This window comes from Psammomys obesus, unplaced genomic scaffold, assembly GCF_907164565.1.
Source record: "Psammomys obesus unplaced genomic scaffold, mPsaObe1.curated_primary_1811, whole genome shotgun sequence".
In the NCBI taxonomy this organism is placed as follows: Eukaryota; Metazoa; Chordata; class Mammalia; order Rodentia; family Muridae; genus Psammomys; species Psammomys obesus.
In genome coordinates, this window is record NW_026596143.1 from 10,817,562 (window position 1) to 10,843,772 (window position 26,211).

Sequence of the window (26,211 nt, forward strand, 5' to 3'; positions counted from 1 at the left end):
AGGGGGACGCAGGGGGACGCAGGGGGACTCTGCAGGGGGGACTCTTCAGCGGAACCGTGCCCTAAGTGCCAGTGGGCCAGGATGGGTCTACTTCCCACTTGTTCTTGCAGAGGGTCAGGTTTGGTTCTCAGCACCCACATGGTGGCCCACAACCACTTCTAACTCCAGTCTCTCAGAACCCAGCCCCCTCTTCTGAACTTCATGGGAACAGCCAACACATGGTGCACACGCATGCAAGTGAAGCACTCACACACCTGACCAAACCTGCTGGCGGCTGCTGCTGGTGTACACCTTTGACTCTGGCACTCAGGGAACAGGCTGGTGGATTTCTGTGGGTTCAAATCCAGCTTGGTCTACATAGGAAGTTCCAGGACAGCCAGGATTGCATAGTGAGACCCTGTCTTAAAAAAAACACAAAACAAAATCCTGTGCCCATAGAGGCTACAGGAACTTGGAAGGTGGACTTGTTCGAGCACATAATCAAGGCTTCACCATTTGGGCTGGGCACGTTTTTTCTGGTCAGCCTGTCACAGAGGCTGGTAGTAAGGCTTGATACATTCCCTTGCTACTTGTTACCAAGCAGCTAAGTCAGATTCCCACCCCCCAAGACAAGGTTTCTTTGTGTAGCCCTGCTGGCCTTGAACTCAGGGTGCTAGGATTAAAGGTGTGGCCTACCACTGACCATCCAGTGTTGGTTAGTCCTCATGCTTAGTCTCATATGCTAGCAATTGAACTAGGGCCCAGGGCAGAACATGTACCTCACAATGCTCCCATCATGGAGGACATGTCCCACTCTGTGCTGCCCCTTAACTGATTTCTGCAGGCTAATGAACCCGTGTGTTTTGCAATCTTGGGTGGCCTAGAACTCACTATGTAGACAAGGCTGGCCTTGAACTTAACAGAGATCTACCCACTTGTGCCTCCTGAGTTCTGGATTAAAGGTGTGTTACCAAGTCCCGTACTTTCCCTCTTGTTCATTTGTGGGTTTTTGTTTTCCCAGACAAGGTTTCTCTGTGTAGATAGACCACACTGGCCTTGATCATAGATTCACATGCTCCTGCCTCCCTGCCCCAGCATGCTTGGATTAAAGGCATGTGTGTGTGTTTTAAGATAGTTTCATGTAACCCAGTCTGGCCTCGAACTCGCTGTTTCTGTTAACTTCTAGGCTGGTGAGACACTTGATACAACTTTCTACCCATCTTTATAGATGACATCAACATTTCTGTTTTTAACACTTGGGGCACCTGGTCATAACCACAGGCTGAAACCTCACCGGCAATGCTCTGGCCAATGATTAGTAGCCACAGTTGCAGATTCCAAGGATGGAAATGCTCCCCCATGGATGAGTTCCATGCAAAGCAGCACACAGCTCTTGCATACCCTGGAATGTATGGTGGCATGGCCACTGAATGCATTACTTTTATGTACTGGAACACGCATGTGTCTGGGAGGCAGTACAGTAAAGACAATTCTGAAGGCTCTGACGTGTCAGAGGGAACCTGGTCCAGTCCTTCAAAACGTCAGTATTATTGTTCGTTTAATTTTCTTTTAGACAGGAGTCCCACTGTGCATCTTTGAACTTACAACGTAGACCAGGCTGGCCTTGAACTCAGATCTGCCTGCCTCTGCCTTCTGAGTGCTGGGATTAAAGGCATTCGTCACAGGTCCAGACAACTTCAGGGTTCTTGCCGGTCTTCTCCCTTCTTGGTTTCTACCAGCTAAGGGGATGGACGGCTACGCCATGTTGCTTCAAAGCCCTGTTTTCTCCCTCACTGCTCACCCCTCCCCTGCAGCTGCAGATGCTCTGGCTCCACCAGCTGCTAGCAATCTCACTGCGAGCATCTTTTGGCCCTAACATGCACCTGTAGTGACATTAGACAAGGCTCACGTCTTAACACAGAATCCTGCTACAATAGTTGCTGTTGGCATTTATAATAGTATAGACCTGTGTCTGGTCTAGTCCTGTTCAAGCCATCTTGGTCAAGCCCAGGGTTTCACAATGCTCCACGCAGGCCAAAGACTCCCATTTGCAGGTTAGGTCTGTTACTTCAGAGCAGACTGGCTCATTACCTAATACTGAGAGAGATTTTAGCTTGCTGGCTCCACCCAGTGGCAGCTGATAAACACCGAGAGTTCATTACCATTAAGGCAGATTCCTTCATCTGTGTTCAATCTTACTTACCTGAAATCAATAGATTACATTAACAGAGCCAAGGGACTGATGATCTTTAGCCTGTGGCAATTAGAAAAGATGGAAAGGCAGTATCGATTGATGCCTCGGCCATATTTTAACCCCTGGGAAACCAGACTGAAGATGCAGTGCTCTAGGGCACATCTTCATTATATACGATGATTCCCTTTCCCAGGAGACTCAGTCTGGTCATCTAAGTAAAACAGCCATTTCATTTTCTTTCAGGTCAATTTCACTGTCTTTTATTTGATAGCCGTCCCTGTCTCTGGGGATATTTGTGGGCAATTTGAATAGTAACAGCAAGAACTTCAGTGCTGTATAGTTCCTAGTCCCTTTCCTCAAGTCATATACATCCCTTATAGACTCTCCCATCCATCCACACAATACTGAGTCAAGCAGAGCTGAGGGAGAAATTCTGGTCACTATTTTAACAAAGACAGACACTATGATATGGTCTCCAAGCAAATGAGTTTGAGCTAAAATTCATTTCCTGGCCCTCTTTGCCAAATTATGCTTTCTTTCAGCATAAAAACCACTTGTAATATTTTGTTGGACAGTTAGTTAGTTACATGTGCACAGAGACAAACAGTGGTAAGAACTCTAGGATGATGACCCGAACCACAGCTACAAAAGCTGCCCAGTTCAGAACATATTTAAAGTAGCAGCCTAACCCCTACAGGATGCAAGCTTATTGAACTGTTTGTTATTCAGCAGCGACCCAGGAAAAAGCACTAAGGACAGAGTGACGCTGGTTTGAATAAGATACTAAGGTACCGCTAACAACCAGCAGGTGGCAGAAGTAAGTTTCCAAGCAGACTTAAACCAAAGAGATGAGTTTTCCCTTTCCTGGAGGGATGGAAAAACTATAGGAAGGAAAAACTACAGGAAGCCAAGCAGATGCAACCTGGTTAACAGGGACCCAGGGAGGAAGAGACACATGGGAGAGGAAAATAAAAAAGTCAGTTGGGAAAGTCAAAACACCTGAATGCAGAACTAGCTTTGGGTGACAAATTTTCTGTCACAGATGCACAGGCTCCCTCGCACGGCGTCTGGGGTTATGTTCAGTTCTATTCTCTGGCTAGTCTCATCCTGAGGAAAACAATCAAGCCTGTGGTTGTTGGCCTTCGGCCTTCAGTACCTATCTTCTTTCCCAAAGCATCAGAGATAGAAGGGTTGTCTGGGAGGTCTTCACGCATGATGCAGAAGGAAGAGGTCATGAGGGAATAAAGCACGCAGGGCCAACAGTCATGACCCCTCAGTCCCTGTCTCCTTCCTTTGCTGTGGATACCTGCTCCCTTGTCACACACCCAGGATAAAAATGAAGCAGCAGCAATTTTTTTATTGAGGGACCTAAACTGAAAATAGGTTTAAAACATAATTTAAAAAAATAAAACAGCAAAAGTAGCAAAAAATATATGACCTTTTAAAAAACATTTTCCTTTTTTTTGTTTTTGTTTTTAATATATAGCGACTGATGCGTCCCAGCCACCAGGAGCATCTCACCCAATGGGTAAATCTCTAGTAAGGACCCTTTTAAAAAGACATGTAAATATATACTCAGATTTATACACTTTGTGTTTTCTTCATAGCTATATACAGAGCCCCGAGTCCAGGGCTCAGCCCAAGGGCATCACTGCTCCCAATCTCGGCCTCCCTGCCTTCTGGTACCAGGTATTTGGTCAGCAAAGCAAATTAATATTGGAATTAAGAAGCCACCGGTACCATCCATCTGCAGCAGAGGTCGCCTTCGGTTAAGGCCTGACCAGAAAGCTCACTGCTTCAGCAGGCCCAAGGCCCCTGCCACCAGATCACAAGGGGCTAATGGGCCAACAAGAACACTCAGTAAGCTCCTGCTTGCACACCCGTTCCACTTGCTTCCACTCCCCAGACCTCGAAGCAGTGCCAGGCAGCAGGGTGGGTCTTGGTCCAACACTTGGGAAGGAGGAAGTGGCTACCATCAAGCACCTGCCTCTTGGCTCCTCTCACACACAGCAGGCTAAGAAGAGGAAGAGGGGTGCCAAGGGGTGATGGTGGGGTCGGCCACACAGGAAGGCCTCAGTTAGGCACTGGCTCTTGCCAGCAGCAAAGGAGAAAGGCAGTGTGTCCAGCAGGGAACTGTGGACGAGGGACACGGGGTGACGACGAAATCGGGAGAAGGTTGGTAGTCAGCGCCGTTTGAGTCCTCCATTGGCAAGCTGGGTGGTCGGGTGTCGGGGCAGACAGGGTTCCTCAGGTAACGGCTCATGAGAGAAGACAGAGTCCTCCCCTGAAGAGCAGGTGGAGCTCCGTGTGTCAGGAAAGCTGGGGGAGTACTGGTCCAGCGGCATCGACAGGTCCAGATACTCCTGTGACAGGAGAGAAGGGTGAGCGGCCCTTCCTACGACATTGTCCCCTTAAGTGCCTGGCTGACGATGGCCCAAGTTCCAGCCCAGGGCAAGCCCTACCTGGTTGGAGGTCAAGGCCACAATGCGGTCCAGGTCTTCCACCAGCTGCTTGAAAGTAGGCCTCTGCGAGGGCACTGCATGCCAGCAATCCCGCATCATCATGTACCTGAAGCAGGACAGCGTGGTCAAATGGGGAGGATAACAGCAGAGTGGGCCAGGGGGCTTGGGGAGGGATGGTCAGGAAGACCACCTCCTCCAAACACAGAGCTTTCTTTCACCCCCTGCCCACTGTGCTCCTGCTTCCTTCTGAGCCTGGCTTGGAACCTCAGGAACCCCCCATGAGCCGCTGCCCAAGGAACCCTGTCTGCCCCAGCCTCCAACCCAGCTTACCAACCATGGACGCAAATGGCCGCCAACTACCAACCCTCCCCAGCCTTCCCACAAATCCACGCTTACAGCTCATTAGTGCAGTTGCTGGGCTTATCCATTCGGTGACCCTCCTTCAGCAGCTTAAAAAGTTCTTCCACGGGCACGCCAGGGTACGGGGAGCCACCCAGAGTGAAAATCTCCCACAAGAGCACCCCAAAAGACCACCTACAGGAGAGCACAGTGCCATGGGGTGAGGCTGCCCTTGCAGGTTCTTTCACAAGTCCTCTTGAAAAGTCAGCATAGGAGGTGCTCATCTTGAACCTCTCCTGCTTCAACACAGCCTTTAAATTCAGGGGTGGTGGTGGAGGGACACAGGAGACGAGGGGGCGGCAAGAGGCAAGGAAGGCGGGACCATGTCGTTGATGGAACAATATTGCTTTCCCCCGCCCCCCACTCTGAACCACCAATGAGATTCTCATTAGCCTAGGGATGCAGGGCTGTTAGGATTCTTTCCCCAGCGTATCCCAGGTAAGTGTGCATCTCCAACTCACACATCACTCTGGTGGGTGTAGATCCGGTCAAACAATGCCTCAGGTGCCATCCATTTCACAGGCAGCCGGCCCTGCAATGCAGCATTGTGTGTGTGACTCATGGGATAAACTGAAGATGGTGGCTCCAGGCGGTAAGGGGACAAGTGGGTGGGACCCTGGGCATGGAACAGACACTTTCAGCCCACCCTCCAGCCCCTTTTCTTCGACCACAGAACCCTAGGTGAGTAGAGCACAGGCACCGAAGTGGGCAGGACCCTAGCGGCGTGGGGCCCAGGCCACGCATACCAAGCGAGACCCTTACGTTGGTGGTTTTCTTGTAGTAGTCGATATGGTGAATGTCCCGAGCCAGGCCGAAGTCTGCGATCTTCATTACATTGTCCTCGGTCACCAGGACATTCCTAGCAGCCAGGTCTCGGTGTATGCACTGTAGGGGGGAAACAGCAGGGAGAGGTGACCGCCCCGAACTGCCACTCAGCTGCCTAGCACCCTCGACTCCAGCACTTACTGTGCAGCGGGCGGCAGGACCACTTTGCCTCACAGGTCTCTAGCCCATACACATGCCCTCTGGTCACGCCCCATACCCTGTAGACAACCCCATACCCTCTAGAACCCCCCCCCTCAAGTATTCCTTAATTCCAGACATCTTCAACTTCAGCCTTCGCAGTCTTTTAGCAAAGCCTCCAAAGCCTTCTCTCTTTATCCTAACCTCTAACCTCGAGAATTACAACCGCAAAACACACCCTTTGGGCTTAGGCTAGGTCTGTGGAGGTATGGGTACCGAGCCTGTCCTGCAGAGCATGTCCGCAGTGGGAAGGGAGTTCAAACAAAGATACAATGAGCACTTTCTGTGACCGGCACTTTCACAGGCGTAGTTCATCTTATCCTCACAATAATGCTACTGCACAGGAATAAACGCTCTTGTTTTGTAGCTGAGGAAATACAGGTGCTTGAGAGATGAAGAGCCCTGGCTGCTCTCCCAGAGCGCCTGAGTTCAAGTCCCAGAAACCGCATGGAGGCTGACAACCATCTATAGTGGGATCTGATGCCCCTCTTCTGTCATGGAGGCGTACATGCAGGTAGGGCACTCATATGAATAAACTTTTTTTTGGTTTTGTTTTTGTTTTTTGAAACAGGGTTTCTCTGTATAGATTTGGAATTCACTCTACACAGACCAGGCTGGCCTCAAACTCGGAAAGATCCTCCTGTCTCTGACCCCTGAATGCTGGGATTAAAGAATTGTACCACACCAATGCCTGGCAGATAAATAAATCTTAAAAAAAAAAAAAAAAAAAAAATCAAAAAGAAATATAAAGCTGGGTTCATGGCATATGCCTGTAATCCCAGGACTTGAGAGACCGAGGCGAGATAATTACAAACTTAAGGCCAGCCTGTGCTACATGATGAATCTAAGGGTGGCCTCTGTTAAAAACAGCACCTTAATTTCAAAAAGAAAAACATAAATGAAAAATAGCAAAATAGCTGCCTGCACGTACTTGCAATCCCAACACTCAGGGAGGCAGAGGCAAGCAGATCTCTGAGTTTGAGGCTAGCCTGGTCTACAAAGCCAGTCCAGGAAAGCCAAGGCTACACAGAGAAACCTTGTCTCAAAAAATAAAACAAAAAAAAGGTGTCTGAGTCTATACAGTCAGTGGTTACATTGACTGCAACCTCTCCAATCTAAATCAGTCTGACCCCAAGGCTACAAGGACTCTCCCAGCTTTCTGAGCGCCTAACAAGACACACACAGACACATAGACACACAGACAGACACACACAGACAGTCAGGCACCCACAGCTCTAAGGGATTAACATTCCTAAGCCAGAGCCAGCTATGGAAAGGCACACAGAGGCAGAAGGACCAGGAGCTCCAAGCCAGCTGTGGACCATATAGACATAAACTGGAGTGCTAGGCAGGTTCAGCCCCATCCTGCCTTTGTGGGAAGAGATGCATTCAGCTCCGTACCTTCTTAGAGGCAAGATACTCCATGCCCCGGGCCACCTGATAGGCACAGGACACCAGATCTTTGGAAGACAGCTGTTCCTCAGGATTGTGGCTGGGGTTGTAGCAATATTCCAGCCCAGGAGGCCTCCGGGCCTGCAGGTACTCCCGAAGGTTGCCTTTGGAGGCATACTCTACGATGACGTAAAGAGGACCTGAGAGCACAAAGACCACAAGTCAGGCAATAGGTTCCCAAGTGCAGCTACACCTAACGGAAGGCTCTCCTACTGTCACAGTCCACGTGTGTCCCATGCCTAGCATAAACCCTCTTTCCTGCCTCCTCCGGAGGGGGACAGAGAAGTCATTCTGCCCAATGCCAGAGAAAGAATTCTTCCCAGTGTCGTCCAGAAAGCCAAGGACAGAAGCCTTAACGTAGACTCCAAGAATATCCTTATTCCCATTCACACACTCAATCTAGGTGAATGCCAATCTGGCCAGACCGGCCCCTTAGAAACACATGAACACCCCTCCCCCCCTCCCGCCACCCCACCAAGCCAGGGTCTCAGCCGATGCCCAGAGCCCAGACCTGACCCTAGCAGCCGCCTACCATCCTGTGTGCAGGCTCCCAGCAGGTTGATGATATTCTTGTGCTTCCCAATCATCTTCATCATCTCCATCTCTGAGATCAGATCTGACAAGTCCTTCTCCGTTGCGTCAGCTTCACATGCAGAGCAAAGAGGGAGGTGAAGGAGATGGGAAGGACAGCTAAGGGCTGGGACAGTGGAGGCAGTGGGGGAGGGGAGCAGATGCAGGAGGCACGCCCCTATCTCCAGGACTTGCTTTTTCCCCTCCTACTTCCCACCCAGGAACCATGACTACCACGGTGAGGTACTAAAATGCGGCTAGAGATAACTCTGAGTAAAGGCAGCCAGTTAGGGGACTAAGATGAGCACCAGAGCCCAGGGCAACATCAAGAAACAAGAGATTTAAGTGCTGGGTGTGCCACCGCCCCTCCCCCACCCCCAGATTAGCCCTTCAGGAGTGTAGCTGGTGCGAGTGATGACAGCAGCACAGGATGTCTTCTACTTGGTCCAGACCTACTTTGCTCAGAAAGGAAAGAGACTACCCTGACAGGAATCGGAATCGTCACTCACACTTCAGCATCTTCACGGCCACTTTGGTCACGCGGTTGGGTTTGTCTTTGTCCAGCCCGATGGCCTCTGCCAATACCACCTGCCCAAAGCAGCCCTCTCCAAGGGGCTTGCCTAAGACCAGTCTTGAGTGGGAAACAAATAGTGACAGTCAGGGCTGGACAAACAGGGAGAGGCGGTGCTGGTAAAGGTCAAACTACCCCTTCCTCCCGGTTTTTCTGACACAGGGTTTCTCTGTGTAGCCTTGGCTAGCCTAAACTCACTCTGTAGATCAGGCTGGTCTCGAACTCACAGAGATCCACCTGCCTCTGCCTCCCCAGTGCTGCTACGAGAGGCATGTGCTGCCACCACCACCCAGGAAGGTCAAACTTTGATAGGACAGCTCATCCCCCATTTTCCTGGTATTTCACTCAACCAAGAGCAGGAAGTAGCAAGTACCTAGAAGGCCTCAGCATACACAATTTCTACACCTAGAACAAGCGTGGGGGCCCTCAGCGGAACATGACAGTGGTGTTGTTACCTGTCTCGAGGCAGCTCCCAGCGCGGATCTTCAGGAAGTTCATACTCAGAAACTCCAGCGAGCATGGGGGTCCCGCTGGAGGACAGTCTCGAAGGCCGAACCAGGAGAACCCCAGAGTTCATGGATGCACTGGAGTCAGCTGACACCTGTAAGAAAGAGTGGGGTCACCTTTCTAGCAAAGAGAGGGTGAAGCGGTCACCGGCTCCTCCCAGATCCCCAGCTTTTTGCCACAGACTTGCTTCTATCACTGAAACAGTGTGGTGAGAAAAACACAAAACAACAAAACCAAACCACCCGTAAGTGCTCTATGACTGAGTAATTTCTATCATCAGAAAGTCTTTCTGGAGCCAGGCGGTGGTGGCGCACGCCTTTAGTCCCGGCGCTTGGGAGGCAGAGGTGGGTGATCTCTGAGTTTGAGGCCAGGCTGGTCTACAGAGCGGGTTCCAGGACTCCTGGGGTTACACAGAGAAATTTTGTCCCAAAAAAACAAAAGTCTTTCTGGGCTCCATTTTGCCCACCGACACCTCTTCCAGCTTGCTGATTTATAATATTATAATGGCTTTTGAATTTTCATTATTATTATTTATTTATTTTGGTTTTTTGAGACACTGTTTCTCTGTGTAGCCTTGGCTGTCCTGGACCCACTCTGTAGACCAGGCTGGCCTCAAACACACAGAGATCCACCTGCCTCTGCCTCCTGAGTGCTGGGACTACAGGTGTGCGCCATATAACAGCTCTTTTCTTGTCTCAACGCTCTATAAAAACTCTCCCTCCGATGGGTCTCTGCTCCCTAAGACACTTTCTGGGTCAGCAGCGTTCTGAGGAACAGTTACTCTGTCACACACCTGGACCTTCTAACCCACTTCCTCCCACCATGTCTCAGGCGTTAGAATGAGGCCTCTGTGGCCGGGGTACAGGGTGGGCAGGCACAGAGCCAGAGTTAGTTTATAATGTTCCTGTGTGTGCGGTCTAGGATGGAGCAAAGTCCAACCAAAGGAGTAGATGACGAAAAGCTGGGAGGGTAGGAAACGGACCAGGCCCCGGAGGCGAGGCAGTGGTCAGCGTGCAGATCCCCCATCTACTTTCTGTTACCTGTCTGCGCAGAGGGATGCTCTTGGCCAGCTTGTGCACGGCCATCTGGCTATGGAAGTCGCTCTTCTTGGTGCCGCTCCGCATCTTGTAGATGATGACAGAGCCCACCATGCAGGAGATCAGGAAGGCCCCGGTGCAATAGATAATGATCTCCAGGTAGAGCGGTGACGTCATCACGGCCGGTCTCTCTTCCAGGGCTGAGTCAGTGGACAGGGGTCAGCAGGTCACGGTGCTTTGCTCAGAGAGGGATGCCCCGTGAGAAACCCAAAGCCTGCTCCTTTCCCCTGAGAGAATCTGGTTGGCTCCCAGCTAAGACTGGGATTCTGGCATCCAAAAGGACCAGACCTTTTGGGACCTCGGAGGCATCTTTAAGCCCAGAGAAGGTAAAGCCTAGACTATCCCGCTATACGAGCCCAGTACTCATCAATTCCAGGACCTCCTTGCTTGGCTCGCTCCTGGGCTAGACGGGTACCAGAACCTCAATGCTGTACATATATATCACACAGAGACAGGCTGTCATGCCCTAGGGACTGGGACAGTCCTCAAAGCCCAAAACATGGAGTGGCACTCAGAGTGACGCCTCCTGAATGCTCATGGTAGCCATCCTGTGTCCTTCTAAACACCTGTCACCTCTGTTAGGTCAGACAAGCAAATGGATGACACACAGGCAAAATAAATATAAAGCCTAGATATGTCTCTAGATAAAAGGAAATGCTGAGATGGGGTAGGGGGCATCATTTTAATTTGTTCTTTCACCCCTGTGTAGAATTCCTATCGTGCTGGCTAGTTTTAGGTCAACTCGACACAAGCTAAAGTCACCTGAAAGGAGGGAACCTCAACTGAGAAGATGCCTCCCTCAGAATGGGCTCTCAGCAAGCCTGTGGAGCACTTTCTTAATTACTGATGGCAGAAAAGCAGGCTGAGCAAGCCGGTAGGCAGCACCCTTTCATAGCCTCTGCATCAGCTCCTGGCTCCGGGTTTCTGCCTTTGATGATCAACTGTGATATGGAAGAGTGAGCAGAATAAACCCTTTCCTTCCCAACTTGCATGGGTCTCACCACCACAGTAACAGTAATCCCAACTATGACATATTCCCATTCCGACCTGCCAGTCAGTCTCCTTTCCCTTCAGCACAAGAAACAGTGTCTGCCTACGGGAACCTCCTGGCCCCGTACGGAAACAGCCCCCCCCGCCCCCGACAGTCCCCTCCCCTTTCAAAACCTCAGTCAGCCAAAGAAAAAGTGACACTCTGGGAGTCCTCCCGGCCCCACAAGGAAACGACAGAGCTGATGACAGGGAAAGTGTCCTGTTTGTCCTTTCCCCCAACGTCAGAAAATGAAGATTCAGGGAGCACAGACTGAACGACAATGATAAAAACAGGCTGCGTCTCTGCTAGCGGTGGTGAGTGAGACTTCGGGCCAAGCCAAGGCAAAAGGAGGAGCAGAGAGGGAACGCACTTAGCGGCCACAGAAGAACAGCGCTCAGGCCACATGCAGGCAAAAACCATCCTGGTCCTGTGGTCACCAGCCCACCACCTGGCAGGGCTACAGGGCTCCTTCCTTCCTGGCTGGTAGGCGGACACAGACCTCCCCACTTGGGAGGGGAAGGCCGGGAGAGGTGGTCAGAGAGGTCAAATGGATACCATTAGGCCTCCTAGGTGGCTAAGACAGGCCTTTCTTAAGGTAGCCCAAATATGCCATCCAGGCATGCCAATCAAAGTGCAGCAGAGTGAAGAGTAGGCCAGCAACACTCCATGAAGCCATATGCTCCTACTGGCCAAGGACCTGTATTCAAGGAGAAGAGGTCCAGGGCTTTTCTTGCTGACACATTTGGGAATGGCTAAAGAAGACCCCGTAATTCAAACCCTCAGTACCAAAATGGATGAAGGAACATGCTACCCTCAAGGATAGAAGGAGCCTGTGCTAGGCCGCCCTGCTGCAAGGTAAACCCAGAGCTCATGCATTCATTACACTGATCAGGGAGAGCCAGACAGTGTGTCTGAAAATCCAAGACCACACTCCCCCCCCCCCCCCCACTACATGTGCCTCAAAGCTGGAGCAAAACGGGGCACGCAGCAGATGGGAGCTGTCCCTTTGTGGCTCTCCCCGGCCCTGTAATGGATGCGCCGCGCCCGTGGCAAAGGCAGGACATGGAAAGGATCGGTGCAGTGTATACCTTCCAGAACGGTCAACCATGCAGAGTGATGGGAGAGTCCGATAGAGTTACCCGCCAAGCACGTATACTCCCCCGCATCCTCAAAGGAGACATTCCGCAGATGAAGCACCTCCATTTCCTTGTCGGTGGTATTAACTCCAGCAGTCTAGAAGAGACGACGGAAGCAAAATGGACAAGCACAGAGACATGAGACCTCAGAGAGGCGGAGGAACAGAGGGGACAGAGAAGGGAACCGAAACCACAGGAAGAAATGATCCCCAGCATCTCCCTGCAACAAGGCAAAAAAAAAAACCACCAGGCAGCGAAACCTGTTAGAGGAAAAGAGTGAGGCCCTGAGGGAGGCGCTCCGCAGACCTCAGGAGACGACGGCGTGGTTACCCTTCACCAGACGCTGGCAGCCGCTGGCCCAGCCAAGCATGCGGGCGGTGGGCAGCATGGAGAAATGGGACCTGGCAGGTGGGGGGCTGTTTGGTTTTACATAAAGACAGTCAGATGGCAGGAAAAGAAAGGCAATCTCACCCCATCCCCAACACACATGCACACGCACACACCAGACACACAGGACCTGCAGATACTGGTTTGAAAGATACCTCCTCTTAGCCACCATTGAAAACTTCAGTCTGAAGCATCATTCGTAACATCATACAAGTCCATGACAGGCACAAGTACATACACACACACACACACACAGATAACACATATCCATAAGGCACAGAGGGAACCACATAGTACCAAACCAAACCAGGCCCCCCAAGCCAGGGATTTTTCCATGGCTCTGGGCATTAGGAACGCAGTAGGAGGAAGGGCTGACTTCCCAACCTGCCCCAGCAGTGTGGGGCCTAAGTCAAGTACCCGGTATAGGGTCCCGTCCATCTCCCCATTACCTTTTGCCACAGGTCTGGTGACAGTGAGCCACGCAGACTGGCTGGCTTCACCGATATAATTGGAAACCTTACACACATACTCCCCGCTCTGGGCCTCTGTCACATTGAACAGGGTCAGCACCTCCGCATCCGAGCTATTAATCCCCGAATGCTGGAACAAACCAACGACACGCCAGTCAGTTGGGCAAACACTGACATGTGGCCACACTGTGCTCCTGGGTAACTTTCAGTCAGGGCCCAAGGAGCCTTCAAGGCAAGGGAGATGCTGAGAGCTACAGTTTTCTGAGTGGAACAAGAGGAAACCGCTAAATAAGTGTGGATGGAGAGGGAAGGCTGAAACAGTAAAACAGAAGGGAAAGGGGGAGGGAAAACCGAGAAGAAAAAGGGAAATGGAAAGGAGGGGGGGAAGAAAAAGGAAAGGAGGGGGACGGGAGGGTGTGGGAGGGAGGAGAGGAGAGGGATCACTGTCCCAAAGCAAATATTCACTATGTGTTAAACTCCACCCCCCAACCCCCACCAAGACTGGGGTGGGAACTTGTAATCGGAGAAAGAGCTCCAAGGCCCAAAGCTAGAGCTGCCCCCTTTGTTCCAGAATGTTTTCAGCACCAGTGGCAAAGAGAAGGGACAGCCAGTAAATCTGCAGGACAGCCAAGGCAGGGGAGGATGAGGTCTAACTTCTGGTTATTCCTGCAGCCAGATCCACTGGAGACTTAGCCAATTGCCTCCCTGGATTAATGGAGCATTCAGGGACAATGAGAGGCTGGGAGTGAGAGGAAAAAGGAAGAAAATGCCATTACTCCTCAGACGGCTTAGAATTTACAGGTGGCATTTGCTTTTCCAGCTATTCCAGCAACACCCTTATCAATTACCTCGTTCGCCAAAAGATTGTAACTTAGGCAACAAGCAGGACTGACACTGGGAAACATTTGCTGTTGGAAGGCTGTGGTCCCAGGCCTCGAGCAAACATGAGTTTAATGCTTCCCTTGAGTAACTGACCCAAGATACTGAGTCACTCTCAAGGCTCTTTAGGAACCAGCAATCGGTGTCACCCACTCCACCCTCTGTTCCCAGGTCACCCCATCTTCCGCTGTCACCAGCCTGTGGCTAGATCCCTACCAAGATGGAGTATGTGCCTTCTGGGTAAGGCCGAGTGCCTAATCCCAGACACCGAGCCCCGGGGAGACAGCTGGTCACCTTCCCAGCAGACTAGCCAAGAATGAGGTGAAGATTACCTTCAGGATCTGGACGTACGGCAGGTTGTCTGGCCCAATCTTACTTCCGTTCACCTCGATGTGCTTCAGCCACTGGATGTGAGGCTGTGGGTCGCTGTACACCTTACACATGAACTCCACGTTGCTGCCCAAGGCCACAGTCTTGTTGGCAGGTAACCCTGCCTGAAGGATGGGCCGGTGAGGAGACCGCTCTATGGAAGAAAGGGGGGACATGTTAAGAATCTTCAATGGCCTGGTCTTGGCTGGACTGCTGACAGAGGTAGGACCTACCTACCCTGCCTGATTCCCCAGCACCCTTCCTGCTGCCTCTGCTAAGCTCCAGCTCCTCCAACCTGATCTGAGGAAAAGGATGCCACTTCCTCCAGCCCTGCACACACACATTTTCAGGCACAACTAAGTCTCTTGTCTAAACAGAGATGCACCCCCAGATTCTAGCATCTTAGACCCTCCCCAGATCTCCCAGGCCAGAATCTTCTTCCTGAACTACATCAGTGTTTGTCAATTTCATTGCTGTGCCTGATGTGACAAGTTTCAAAAGCTACCTCCTCAGGGTTGACGAGATGGCCCAGTGAATAAAGGTACTTGCCACCAAGCCTAAATCTTAGGCCCACATGGTGGAAGGAGACAACCAATTATTCCCACAATCCTCCTGTGATCCATCCTAAGGCCTCAGACTCCTCAACTGCCTTTTCCCACCCTGCCCTTTCCTCTAACTGACTCTTGCCCCCTTGGCCACGGCCTTCTTACCCACAACATCAAGCTGGTAGGTGTGGTTAATGCTGCCATACTCATTCTCCACTATGCACGTGTAGTTGCCCTTGTCAGAAGGCACCACGGAGTCCATTATGATGCTCCAGGTAGCGTAACGGACCTGTAGGACATGGACGAGGGGCTTTGCTGAGGGTCTGGGGGAGGATGTGGATGAGAGCAGCAGACGCGAGCCGTGCTGTACCGTTAGCCAAAGCAAAGCACAGTAGGACTAGCTCTCGGTCCGCTTACACTCAGAACACATCCTGCAAACTAAACTAGCATGGTACGAAGACGCTGGACAAGATGGCTCAGTGGATAAAGGCACTTGCCACCAAGCCTGAATCTTAGGACCCAGATGGTGGAAGGAGACAACCAATTATTCCCACAATCCTCCCATGATCTCCATGTGCACATCATGGCTTCCACACGCACACACAAAATAAATGACAACAAAACATAACAACAACAACAACAACATAACAACAAAAACCCTGCCTCTTCTTCTGGATGACTCTGGTCAAATCAGTACTCAACCACCGAGGAACTGTGACAAGCTGTTCAGCATAGTTGCCCTTTGACATTTGTCTTCTCATGAGGTTACAAAGTCTTTATGGGATAGAATGCTGCCTTGTCCTAGCTGAAGCACTGTAATTTGCAAACAAAAGTACTTGGTAGGTTGAGGTCACCCTTTCCCATATTCTTTCTAAGAAAGAAAGAGAGAGAGAGAGAAAGAGAGAAAGGAAGGAAGGAAGGAAGGAAGGAAGGAAGGAAGGAAGGAAGGAAGGAAGGAAGGAAAGAAAAGAAAGGAAGGAAGAAAGGGGAAAGAAAGAAAAGAGAGAGAGAAGGAAGAAAGAAGAAAGAGAAAGAAAGAGAAGGAAGGAAGAAAAGAAAGAAAAGAAAAAGAGAAGGAAGAAAGAGAGAAAGAAGGAAGGAAAGAAGAAAAGGAAAGAAGGAAAGAAAGAAAGAAAGAAAGAAAGAAAAGAAAAGAAAGAAAGAAAGAAAACTTGGAGTGGTGGCACATGCCTATAGCACTCAGGAGGCAGAGGCAGGTGGATCTTTGTGAGTTCAAGGCCACCCTGGTCTACAGATGGAGTTTCAGGACAGCTAAGGCTACACACAGAAAACCTGGCTCAAAACAAACACAAACTGAATAATAAACAATAAAGAGAAAGATCTATTGTTACTTAAGTGTGTGTGCGCATGTGCGTGCATAGGCGCCCACACAAGCCCTGGAGCTGGAGTTATAGGTGGTTGCGAGTTGCCTGATGTGAGTGCTGGGAACAGGATTCTGGTCATCTGGAAGAGCAGTATACGCTTAGCCACTAAGCTGTCTCTGAATAGTTCCTCCTCCTACTTTTCTTATACAAGAGCAACAAGAATCTATGCATGGTGACACATGCCTGTGATCTCATCTCTTAGAAGGCTAAGACAAGAAAGAGCGTTGGGAGTTCCAAGACAATCTGGGGTATAAAGAGAAGAAACATAGTCTCGCAAAAAAAGCCAAGAAGGTAAGAGAAAGGGGACTCTAAAAACATTCTTCCTACAAATACAAAGGACTTGACCCAGGAGGGAAAGGAAGTAGCTTGTCAGCACAGGAAATGCCTAATGGTATCAATAAGCTAGACACTTTCACCTTCTGAATTCTTGGCAAATGTCTACTGAAGATGACTGGTTTTCCCTTTTAGGACTTGGGAGCTGAAGACCTAACTCAATGGTGCAGGCTTAGTAAGCACAATGGAGGAGCGGAAGGATGAGGAGAGGAGATGGGTAAGGAGGAATTCTATGTATTAAAACATATCTATACTCTCTTATCTGATAATTTCATTTCCAGTAATCTGTCCTGAAAAAGGTCCTTTAAAAGTGCTGAAGAAAAAAAGAAAATGAACAGGCATCTAAAAAAAAAAATTAAATAAAATAACAGACATATGTTGTGGCACACACCTGTGTTCCCAGCACTTGGGGAGGCAGAGGCAGAGGCAGAGGCAGAGGCAGGCAGATGATGTGAGTTCGAGGCCAGCCTGGTCTACAAATTGAGTCCAGGACAGCCAAGGCCACACAGAGAAACCCTGTCTTGAAAAACCGAAAAGAAAAACAACAACAATAAAAGTGCTAAAGAGGGCCAGGCACATGCCTTTCTTTAATCCCAGTATTCAGGACACAGAGGCAGTCTGATCTCTGTGAGTTTGAGGGCAGCCTGTTCTTCATAGTGGGTTCCAGGCCAGCTAGGGCTAAGTAGAGAGATACTGTGTCAAAAACCAAAGAAAGGAGGGAGGGAGGGAGGGGCTGGTGGTGGCTGGCAAGATGACTCAGAGGGTAAAGGGACATGTGACCAAGCCTGACGACCTGAGACTGGTCTTCGGAACCCACACTGACTCCTCCATGTTTTCCTCTGACCTCCTCCCACAAATAAAACATTTTTAAAGTAGTAAAAACCAAAACGCTGCAGTTCCCAGGAACCTGACACCCTCTTCAGACGTCTGCAGGCACTAGGGTCATGTGATGCACATACATACATACATACATACATACATACATACAAACAGGTGAAATAATGATTAAATAAACTTTTAAATTAAAAAAACAGCAACAAAAATCCCACCTTTTAAAAGGCAATCAAAGCAACAACAAAACCAAATTAATAAAGGTATAAAACATAGATTTTCTATCCAGGCCCCTATCTAGTGTCTTATTCTACTTCTTCTTTGATATGCACACACACACACACACACCTTGTAGCCTCCAATCCGGTGGTCAGGTTTGAATTCTTTGCCATTTTTCAACCAGCGCAAAGTGGGGTTGGGTGTCCCACTGGACGGGCATTTGAACTTCACCGTCTTGGCAGCCGGCACCGCATGCAGTTTCTTTTCCATCTTTTCTGGGGATGTCCAGTACGGAGCTACAGCTGTCCAGGAAAAATCAAAGGAGACAGATGAGGGTAGCAGGAGTGGTCAGGCCCAGGAGCAAGGGCCCGGGCAGGAGGCAGGACCCCCATCTACCTGCTCAGTGCCTCAGGCCACCTAGAGGGGCAGCAGGCAGACACCATGGCCCACAGGCCCTCTGAGCCTGTCTCCTCCCACTCTCGACGGGCCCTTCCCCTAAGTCTCAATTCCTGGGTCTCAAATCAGGAAATAAGGTAGAAAACAGTGTCTCACGCCTACGGTTTGGTTTGGTGTTGTCTGTCTCTTTCTCCTCCGAAGAGGAGTCGTCGTCATCATCGTCATCCTCCGAGGAGGGGAGCGAATCTGTGAGGAAGAAGGAGGGGCGCTGAGGCATGTCTGAGCATCCCAGACTGCCATCCAAACACCTCGGGGTAGTCACAGACAACACAACCATCCACCCTGAAAGGACTCCCAACTCTCTCGAATTTTTGCCTCTATGACAGTCTGAGTTTAAGAACTACATGCCCCAGTGCTCATCCTGGCCCATTGCACTGCCTTCTGACTACAAGTCCAGATGGCTCTAGCAGGACCAGCTACCTTTTCCCACATTTATTTAATTACAGCCAGTATCACCTGGGCTACCCACCACGGCAGCCGAAGAATCGGTGCCCCTTGGATGTCAGCCTTTGAGAAGCCCAGGCAGATCTAGACATGCTGGGCCTTGAAGTTACTTCTTAAACTGTCAGATGCACAACCTGCAATCTAATACGGATCTCCTGAGGTCTAGGAACTAACTGCCTATTCCTCCCGCTCTCCCCACCCCACCCCATTTTGGAGTCACAGGCAACTTTGAGCACACTGAATCCCGAGAACCAAATCCAGGTTGTCTGCATGAGTATGAAGTGCTCTTAACAGCTGGGCCATCTCTCACCCCAGAGCTGCCTTTTTTTTTTTTTTTTTTTCCTCCAAAGTTCTTTTAAGACAGGATCTCCTGATGTAGAGAAATAGACCAGGCTGGCTTCAAACTTATCTCAGATCCTCTGAAATGCTGGTGTTAAAGTTGTAGACTACTATGCCCAGCTATAGCTACCTTCACTCCCTGACTGGGATGCATCACATTTAAAAAAAGGCTATATTTGGTGGAACACACCTTTAATTCCAGCACTTGGGAGGTAGAAGCAAGCAGATCTCTCTGAGTTTGAGCCAGGCTACTGGGCTACAGAGTAAATTCCTGGACAGCCAGGGCTGTTTTAGAGAGATCCTTTCTCAAGAAGAAGAAAGAAAAAGGAGGAGGAGGAGGAGGAGGAGGAGAAGAAGAAGGAAGAAGATGGAGAAGAAGGAAGAGGAAGAAGGAAGAAGAAGAAAGAAGCAGCTAACCAAATATTTATCAGGTCTCTCTTGGGGACTATGAAACATGCTCCTTAACTGGTGACAAGTTGTAAATGATGCCTGGGGGAAGGTACCAAGCCCCCATCTTGGCATAAAGGAAGCTGCAGCTTTCCTTCCTTGGATCTTGCTTTTGGGAGAGCCACACTCTAAGGAAGCTTATTCCTAGCATCAAGAGTTCTAGGCTTGCCTGGCTGCACTCATAACGTTCCATAAGCCAGACAACAGGTTTTTCCCCCACAAAGCCTGAACATGGCAGTGTACCTGAGCCCTTCCCACCACAGCAGGAACCTGACTGTATGGTCCAGTCACTAAGCCTAGGCCTTGACAAAATGAGGCTGGCTGAGGCCCACTTAGCACGATCTGGGCATGCTGTGCTGGACAAATCACAGGCTTTTCAGACCCCTAAAACATCAATAAGCTACCTGGTCAACCTCTTGAGAGCTAAGCCACGCAGCGGGCAGAGAGCAATGTTAGTGGGCGGCCGTTCTGAAGCAGAGGAGGGCAGGAGGTTCACCTCCCTTTCAAACTAGCAAATGAAGTGGGAGGAGTCGGGGAGGCAGGGCATTGCTACCAACCTGAGACATTGACGGAGAAGTAGGTGGTGTCGCTGCCAGAGGGGCTGCTGGTCACACAAGCGTAGAGGCCAGAGTCAGCGGGGATGGAATCCCGCACCTCCACCTCCTCCCCCGTGATGCGGGTGCGGTTGCTCTCCGCCAGCTGCACCCCGTCCCGCAGCCAGTTGATGCTCTGCACGTCATCGCGAAGCCGACAGCGAAGCTGTAGCGGGTCACCAGGGTGGACCAGGAGAGACTCCACTTCCACAGGAACTCCCCAGGGCTGGGCTGCAGCCACCCACGGGAGCCAGGAAGAAGAGCCAAGTGGGGAAAGGAGGAGGAGAGAGAAAGGGAGTTAGGTGAGCCGCAGGGCACTGCACTGTCGGGGGCCTCAATCGAGGCAGCAGAGCTGGACACTGGAATGTGTACCAGTTACAGATGATGGGCAAGTTGAGATCCCCAGCTCTTCTCCTCCACCCCACTTCTCCATGAAGTCAAAGAAGAAAGAGGCAAAGTTAGGAAGCAGCCGCAGCAGCATTAAGCAGTGTCTCAACGCCCTCCATTCTAAGCTGGAAAGGTCTTCCTGGGTCTGCAATGGCCCCCGTCTCCATATGCTGCTCAGTGCTTTGCCAAAAGGACACTTCCCACCGGAACACCCTTTTCCAGCCCTGTCAGCCTCACCTCTTTCCCTAGCGAATAAACCCAAACCCCTCACAAACCCAGCAGCCCCCACGCCCAAGATGACAGCAGGCATTTGGTCAACAGGGACTCTGGGTACACATGACTCAGCGAGGGTGGGGGGGCCTGGCCCTCCAGCAGAACACAGATGCATTTGTGGGAGGGCCAGCCAAGGAGAGGTCAGCTCAGGGGAGCCTCCAGCCAACAGGTGTTAGGCCCCAGGCCTGCAGCTGCCACAATAGCACATTTGCTCTGGCAGCACACCCGGCACGCATAAACCCTTTCTCATCTGTTCTCATCTGCGGCCGGGGCTCGCCCTCTCTCCCGAGCCCCGCCTTCCTCCTTTCGAGGTAGTGCCACACTTCGGTGGCGTGGCTGAGAATGGCTCCCTTGAGCTCATATACGTCAATGTTTGATTCCCTAGCTGGCAGACCCGTTCTGGAATGGATTTGGAGGTAAGACCTTGTTGGACCGGGTATGTCACTAGGGGTGAGCTTTGGGGTTTCAAAAGACCATGTCATATCCAGTCAGCCAGTCAGTCCATCTTTCTGTCTGTCTGTCTCTTTTCCTCCCTCGCTCCCTCCGATTTGTAGAAAACACGCTGGCTCAGAGTTGCTGCTCTGGTGCCATACCTGCCTGCCTGCCGCCATGCTTCCCACCAAGATGCTCCTGGACTCACCCTCTGAACCGTCAGCAAGCCCCCGAATCCGCTGCCTTTCTTTTATAACTTGCCTTGGTCCCGGTGTCTCTTCACAGCAACGGAAAAGTAACTAAGACTCACACACAGGCCTAGGCACCCACTTCTGCATCTCAGGTGGACCTGCTAGCCCCACCCGCCCTGCGGCTGCGCTGGCTCACTCAAGTCATCAGGAAGACCCTCACTCTTGGCTTTCCTGGCAGTCAGCCACACTGGCCCAACACATCCCTTGGCTAAGGAGAAAGCAAAGAAGTTTCCGTTCTTTTTTGGATGTTCAAATGAATGACTGGCCTCGTCCTCTGAAGGACTAGTTCCAGGTGCCCCTTCTGCCTGCCACCCACCTGCTGCCTGAGGGGCAGCACACTCTCCCTCGGCCCCTGCTCTGATGCTATGCTTTGCCTCTCTCTAGGCGCTCACCAGTGTTCGGTACCCTCCTGACAGCCAGTTCTCACCATCATCTGGTGAGAGAGTGTGTGGTGGCTTGCCACCAAGAGGTGCCCAGTTAACCCCTTGTGGATCTAATGACGTGGACAGTCTCCTCACTGTCTTTCTTCCTGAACCTCCTTTGCCCTTTAAACCCCACCCATAGTAAGTCAGAGACTTACCATGTATCCTGGAGTCACTGCGAGCTTGTGTGATCACCCTGCTTCCGCCTCTGCCATTTAGGGATTACAAGTGTGTGCTGCCACACCCAGGCCTCCCAGCGGCTCCCTTCGTAGCCCTGGCTGACCTGGAACTCACAGCGATCTACCTACTTCTTCCCCTACCAACCTTTACTTACACCAGGACTTCTGTTTCCTGAGAGAGTCTGACTATCTGGCCCACAGTGTCTTGAGCCCACTGTACAGAACAGGCTGGCCCTCACCAAAACTGACCCCCCAGGCCCTTTTCTGCAGTGCCGGGGGTGGGATCCGGTACTCTGCACCGTGCTAGGCAAATGCTGTGCCACTAAGCTACAGCACCGCTTCTCGCCCCTCTCTATTTCAGATTTGTTTTCTTTGTAACTATGTATGTTTGTGGGAGGGTGGGGCTCTGGGGAGGACACAGGTGTCATGTCATGCCAGGTGGTTGTGAGCCGCCTGATGTGGCGCCAAGCTGGGACCCCCCACACTATGATCCTCTGCAGCACTTGGCCATCACTCTGCTTCTCAATTCCCCCCTTTCCCATTCCCCCAAAACAGGGTTTCTTTGTATACTAATGGCTGGCCTCAAACTCACAAAGATTGGCCTGCCTCTCTGCCTTCCAAGAACTGGGATTAAAGGCGTGCACCACCATTTTAATGACTCTTTCGGAAGTGCTCCATTGGTCTGCGCTAGAAACCTTGGGTACATTGGAGGCTGAACATGGTTTTTCTTCCAAGGAGCTCCCACAGTGTTGTTTATCAGCCTAAGGACTCTCTCACAATACGGGACCATCGAAAGTACAGTCTGGATACTAGGCTAACACATGTTTATTGTAGTGTTCTGGTCAAGGAGAGTACCACAGAGGGGAAACAGAACACACAGCTGGTTAAAAATAGCCGCTGTGGACTATTCTTTCCACTTTTAATGGTTTACGGTTTTGCCAAGAGAACTTGGACTTGACCCTGAAGGAAAACAGCGAATGTTCCTCCTATTGATCCAATGTCGTTTCCCTCAAGTGATCTCACAGGTTAAATATTTTGTTGCTCATGATCTGTACCAGCCGTGGGTCAACAGTGAACTCAAATTCTCAGACTCAGGCACCACAGAGCCTACTCACACAGGTCCCAGAGACAAAAAGTAGCTCCCAGAGAAACTCAGCAAGGAGAACAGACAGGCACTGCTCCCAAGGGAAACAGCCAGCGGCCTGCCCTTTCCCATGACCATAATTTCCAGCCAGTGCTGACCAACGTGACCAACGTGGAATAGAAACTCACTCCTGAAATCTATGAAGCCATAGAAACCAACTTTCTTGTTTCCAGGTTGCCTAGAGCCATCTTGGTACAACCTATGTTAAGCTCACACTCTTCCCAGCCCACACTCTGGGTTACATAGTCACATGGCTGACCTAATCAAAATCTTATCCTGGATAGAAAGCAAGACCCAAATCCTTCCTTTTTTTGTTTTGTTTCTCAGGACGGAGTTTCTCTGTGTGGCCTTAGCCATCCCAGAACTTGCTCTGTAGACCAGTTGGCCTCAAACTCACAGAGATCTGCCTGCCTCTGCCTCCCGAGTTCTGGGAGGCACCTAACCCAAATCTCTCTTGGCCTCCAAGGTTCCTACTAATCCTGTATTCCCACTTCACCCAATCTTGTTCCTGTTTTCCACGGGAGGACACCAGGGAGTAATGTCTCTTAGTGACGACAAATGGCCATACATTTCCTCTCCTAAGAACTAGCAAGCAACCTAGAATAGAACCAACTCTTAGATTTAGCTCTCAGACGTATGGATTCTCCACTTACAAGGCAGAGATAAAGAAAGCTACTTTGCTGCAGGAGGTGATGGGAAGGTAACCATTCAGACAGGAACCTGTGTTACTGTCTGGTAGAGCGGCAAGTCTATCAGCTGGTGAGAGACCAGCCAGTTTTAACTAAACTGGCTGCGGAGGATGAAGGATCAGGGGCCATCCGATCGCTCAGCTGCTAAAGCCAGCATTCCAACCCTTGATATGTGACCTGTTAGAATAAGGTATGGGACCAACCAGCCAGATGGTTCAGGGTCAAGGCACTTGGTACCAAGCCTGGTGACCCAAGTTGAATCCATACAACCCACATGGCAGGCGAGGAGAACAAACTCCTGAAAGTTGTTCCCTGACTTAACACACACACAGTAAACAAATATAAATAACTTCTAAAAAAAAATTTTTTTTTTTTTGAGACAGGATCTCACTATGTAGTTCTATCTGGCCTCACTATGTAGCTGGCCTCAAATTCACAAGAGATCTGCCTGCCTGTTTCTACTTCCTAAGTACTGAGCTCAAAGGTATATCCCTCCAGGCTGACTGAAAACATTAGGGCGCTGGGGTGATGGCTCAGTGGTAAGAGTGCTCCTCCAGAGGACCCAGATTCGAGTCCCAACACCCACATGGCAGCTCACAACCACCTCTAGCGCCAGCTCCCGGAGATCTAATGCCCTCTTCTGGCCATACATGCGTGTAAGCAAAACACCAGTACACATAAAAATAAATAAATGAAAAATACTTCTAAGAATCAAATACAAAGGCGGTCCTTAGTGTGTACAGTGGGTGGGGATGCTGTGAGCAAATGGCAAATCAAACCTCCTCTTCTTGCATCGCATCCCGAAAGATGAGACAGGGCTGTGTCTGGAGGCGCATGGCGTCTAGATCATCAGTGATCTGGTGAGACTGATAACGTTTGACTGTGAGTCAACTAACAATGCTTACCCTGTCTGCGGGAGTGCTAGGGAGCAGAAAACAACAAAATCCATAGGGCGTGCTTCAGCGGCTACTGAATGGAGTCCCTACTATCATCTCCGGAGTAGACAGGTTAGACAGAGCTTGCTGTGAGCATCCTTAGAAAGGGCTCAAGTTGCAACCCTGAATCTTGAGACTGTATGTACAACTGTCTGCAACACAGAAGGGGACTGTCAGGTGTCCCAGCAACAGGGAAGCTGAAGAAGTAGATGCCAAGTTGGGTGACACCAGCAACACACAGGAAAGAGAGGAAGAAGAAAGGAGGGAGGCTGGCAGGGAAAGAACAGAACAACTCGGTTGCTGAGACCTGCTGGAGGCAAGTTTGATGTTGACGAAGGAGCACGGATGGACCATGAAAACAAGCTGGACCACTGGTCCCTTTGGAGCAGCAGCTCTCAACCTGTAGGTGGCGACCCCTCTGGGGTCAAATGATCCTTTCACAAGGGTCACCTAAGACCAACAGAAAACACAGATGTTCACATTACGATTTGTAACAGTAGCAAAATTACAGCTAGGAAGTATCCATGAAAATAAGTTTATGGATAAGAGTCACCACAACGTGAGAAACTGTATTCAAGGGTCATGGTATTGGGACGGTTGAGAAGCACTGCCTTAGAGGGAGGGGGAAATATATGTCAACCCTATCTTGCTTCTCTATCAGAGCCTCGAGGAGCAGAAGGGAGAGAAGGGATACCATGCTTCAGCAATCCGCAAGAAGTCAGCCACAAAGGGCGGGAGAAGATCTTCATAATGCTTTTACGCTGAAGAACATGGTCACTCTGACTGAAGCCCTACTGTCCCCCCCTTCCTATTTGTACCTCCAATACTTTGGCTACAGTTGTTAACTTCCCAACAAGCCAAGAGGAGTGGCATTTTGCTTATGGCAGAGCTGGCCGGAAGTGTTGCAGTCATTTAGCAGGTAATTCTCGTCTGAGTATGTCAATCAGATAGATCTCCTGACTCTAAATCTGTTTTCTGACATGAGCCCTGTGTAAGCGGAAGATGGGAGGCTTGAGGCCCAAATCCATATAAATCTTGTTACGATTCAGCCTGTACAGCGGTCAATAGGAGACAGCCATTAAAGAAATCCCTGGGGTGTGGGATGGGGGTGGGGGCCACCTGTGTGGAGACTATAAGTGCAGCCCACTGGTACCACAGGAATAAGCAGAACTAGAAAAGCATCCTGTGTTAGAACACCACTTTCTGGGAAGGCAGAATGGCTCAGTTGGCAAGAAAGCTGGCTATAAAGCCCTCCTTGAGTTCTACTCAAGGACTCACATGGTGGAGGGAACTGATTCCTACAGGCTTCTCTCTGACCACTACAGGTACACCATGGCACAGATGTACACACACACACATACACACACACACACACACACACA

General features: G+C 50.4%; 1 protein-coding gene across 3 annotated transcripts in view; it reads right to left on the reverse strand.

The window, feature by feature from the left end:
• Nucleotides 1–2,417: 2,417 nt before the first annotated feature.
• The window catches only part of Fgfr1 (fibroblast growth factor receptor 1), a 55,492-nt gene continuing 31,698 nt past the window's right edge, over nucleotides 2,418–26,211 (reverse strand). The window contains exons 3-18 of one of the 3 annotated variants that reach the window (XM_055593297.1): nucleotides 20,082–20,348; nucleotides 18,397–18,480; nucleotides 17,968–18,140; nucleotides 15,236–15,359; nucleotides 14,489–14,679; nucleotides 12,373–12,517; nucleotides 10,198–10,394; nucleotides 9,106–9,251; nucleotides 8,589–8,710; nucleotides 8,042–8,152; nucleotides 7,459–7,649; nucleotides 5,797–5,919; nucleotides 5,496–5,566; nucleotides 5,032–5,169; nucleotides 4,636–4,741; nucleotides 2,418–4,536 (exon numbers count right to left, since the gene is read on the reverse strand). In XM_055593297.1, coding sequence (XP_055449272.1) covers nucleotides 4,357–4,536; nucleotides 4,636–4,741; nucleotides 5,032–5,169; nucleotides 5,496–5,566; nucleotides 5,797–5,919; nucleotides 7,459–7,649; nucleotides 8,042–8,152; nucleotides 8,589–8,710; nucleotides 9,106–9,251; nucleotides 10,198–10,394; nucleotides 12,373–12,517; nucleotides 14,489–14,679; nucleotides 15,236–15,359; nucleotides 17,968–18,140; nucleotides 18,397–18,480; nucleotides 20,082–20,348 — 2,369 coding nt within the window. In that variant the 3' untranslated portion in view covers nucleotides 2,418–4,356. Of the gene's footprint in view, nucleotides 4,537–4,635; nucleotides 4,742–5,031; nucleotides 5,170–5,495; nucleotides 5,567–5,796; nucleotides 5,920–7,458; nucleotides 7,650–8,041; nucleotides 8,153–8,588; nucleotides 8,711–9,105; nucleotides 9,252–10,197; nucleotides 10,395–12,372; nucleotides 12,518–14,488; nucleotides 14,680–15,235; nucleotides 15,360–17,967; nucleotides 18,141–18,390; nucleotides 18,481–20,081; nucleotides 20,349–26,211 lie in introns of all 3 variants that reach the window. The other 2 variants (XM_055593296.1, XM_055593298.1) reach the window with 2 other exon arrangements.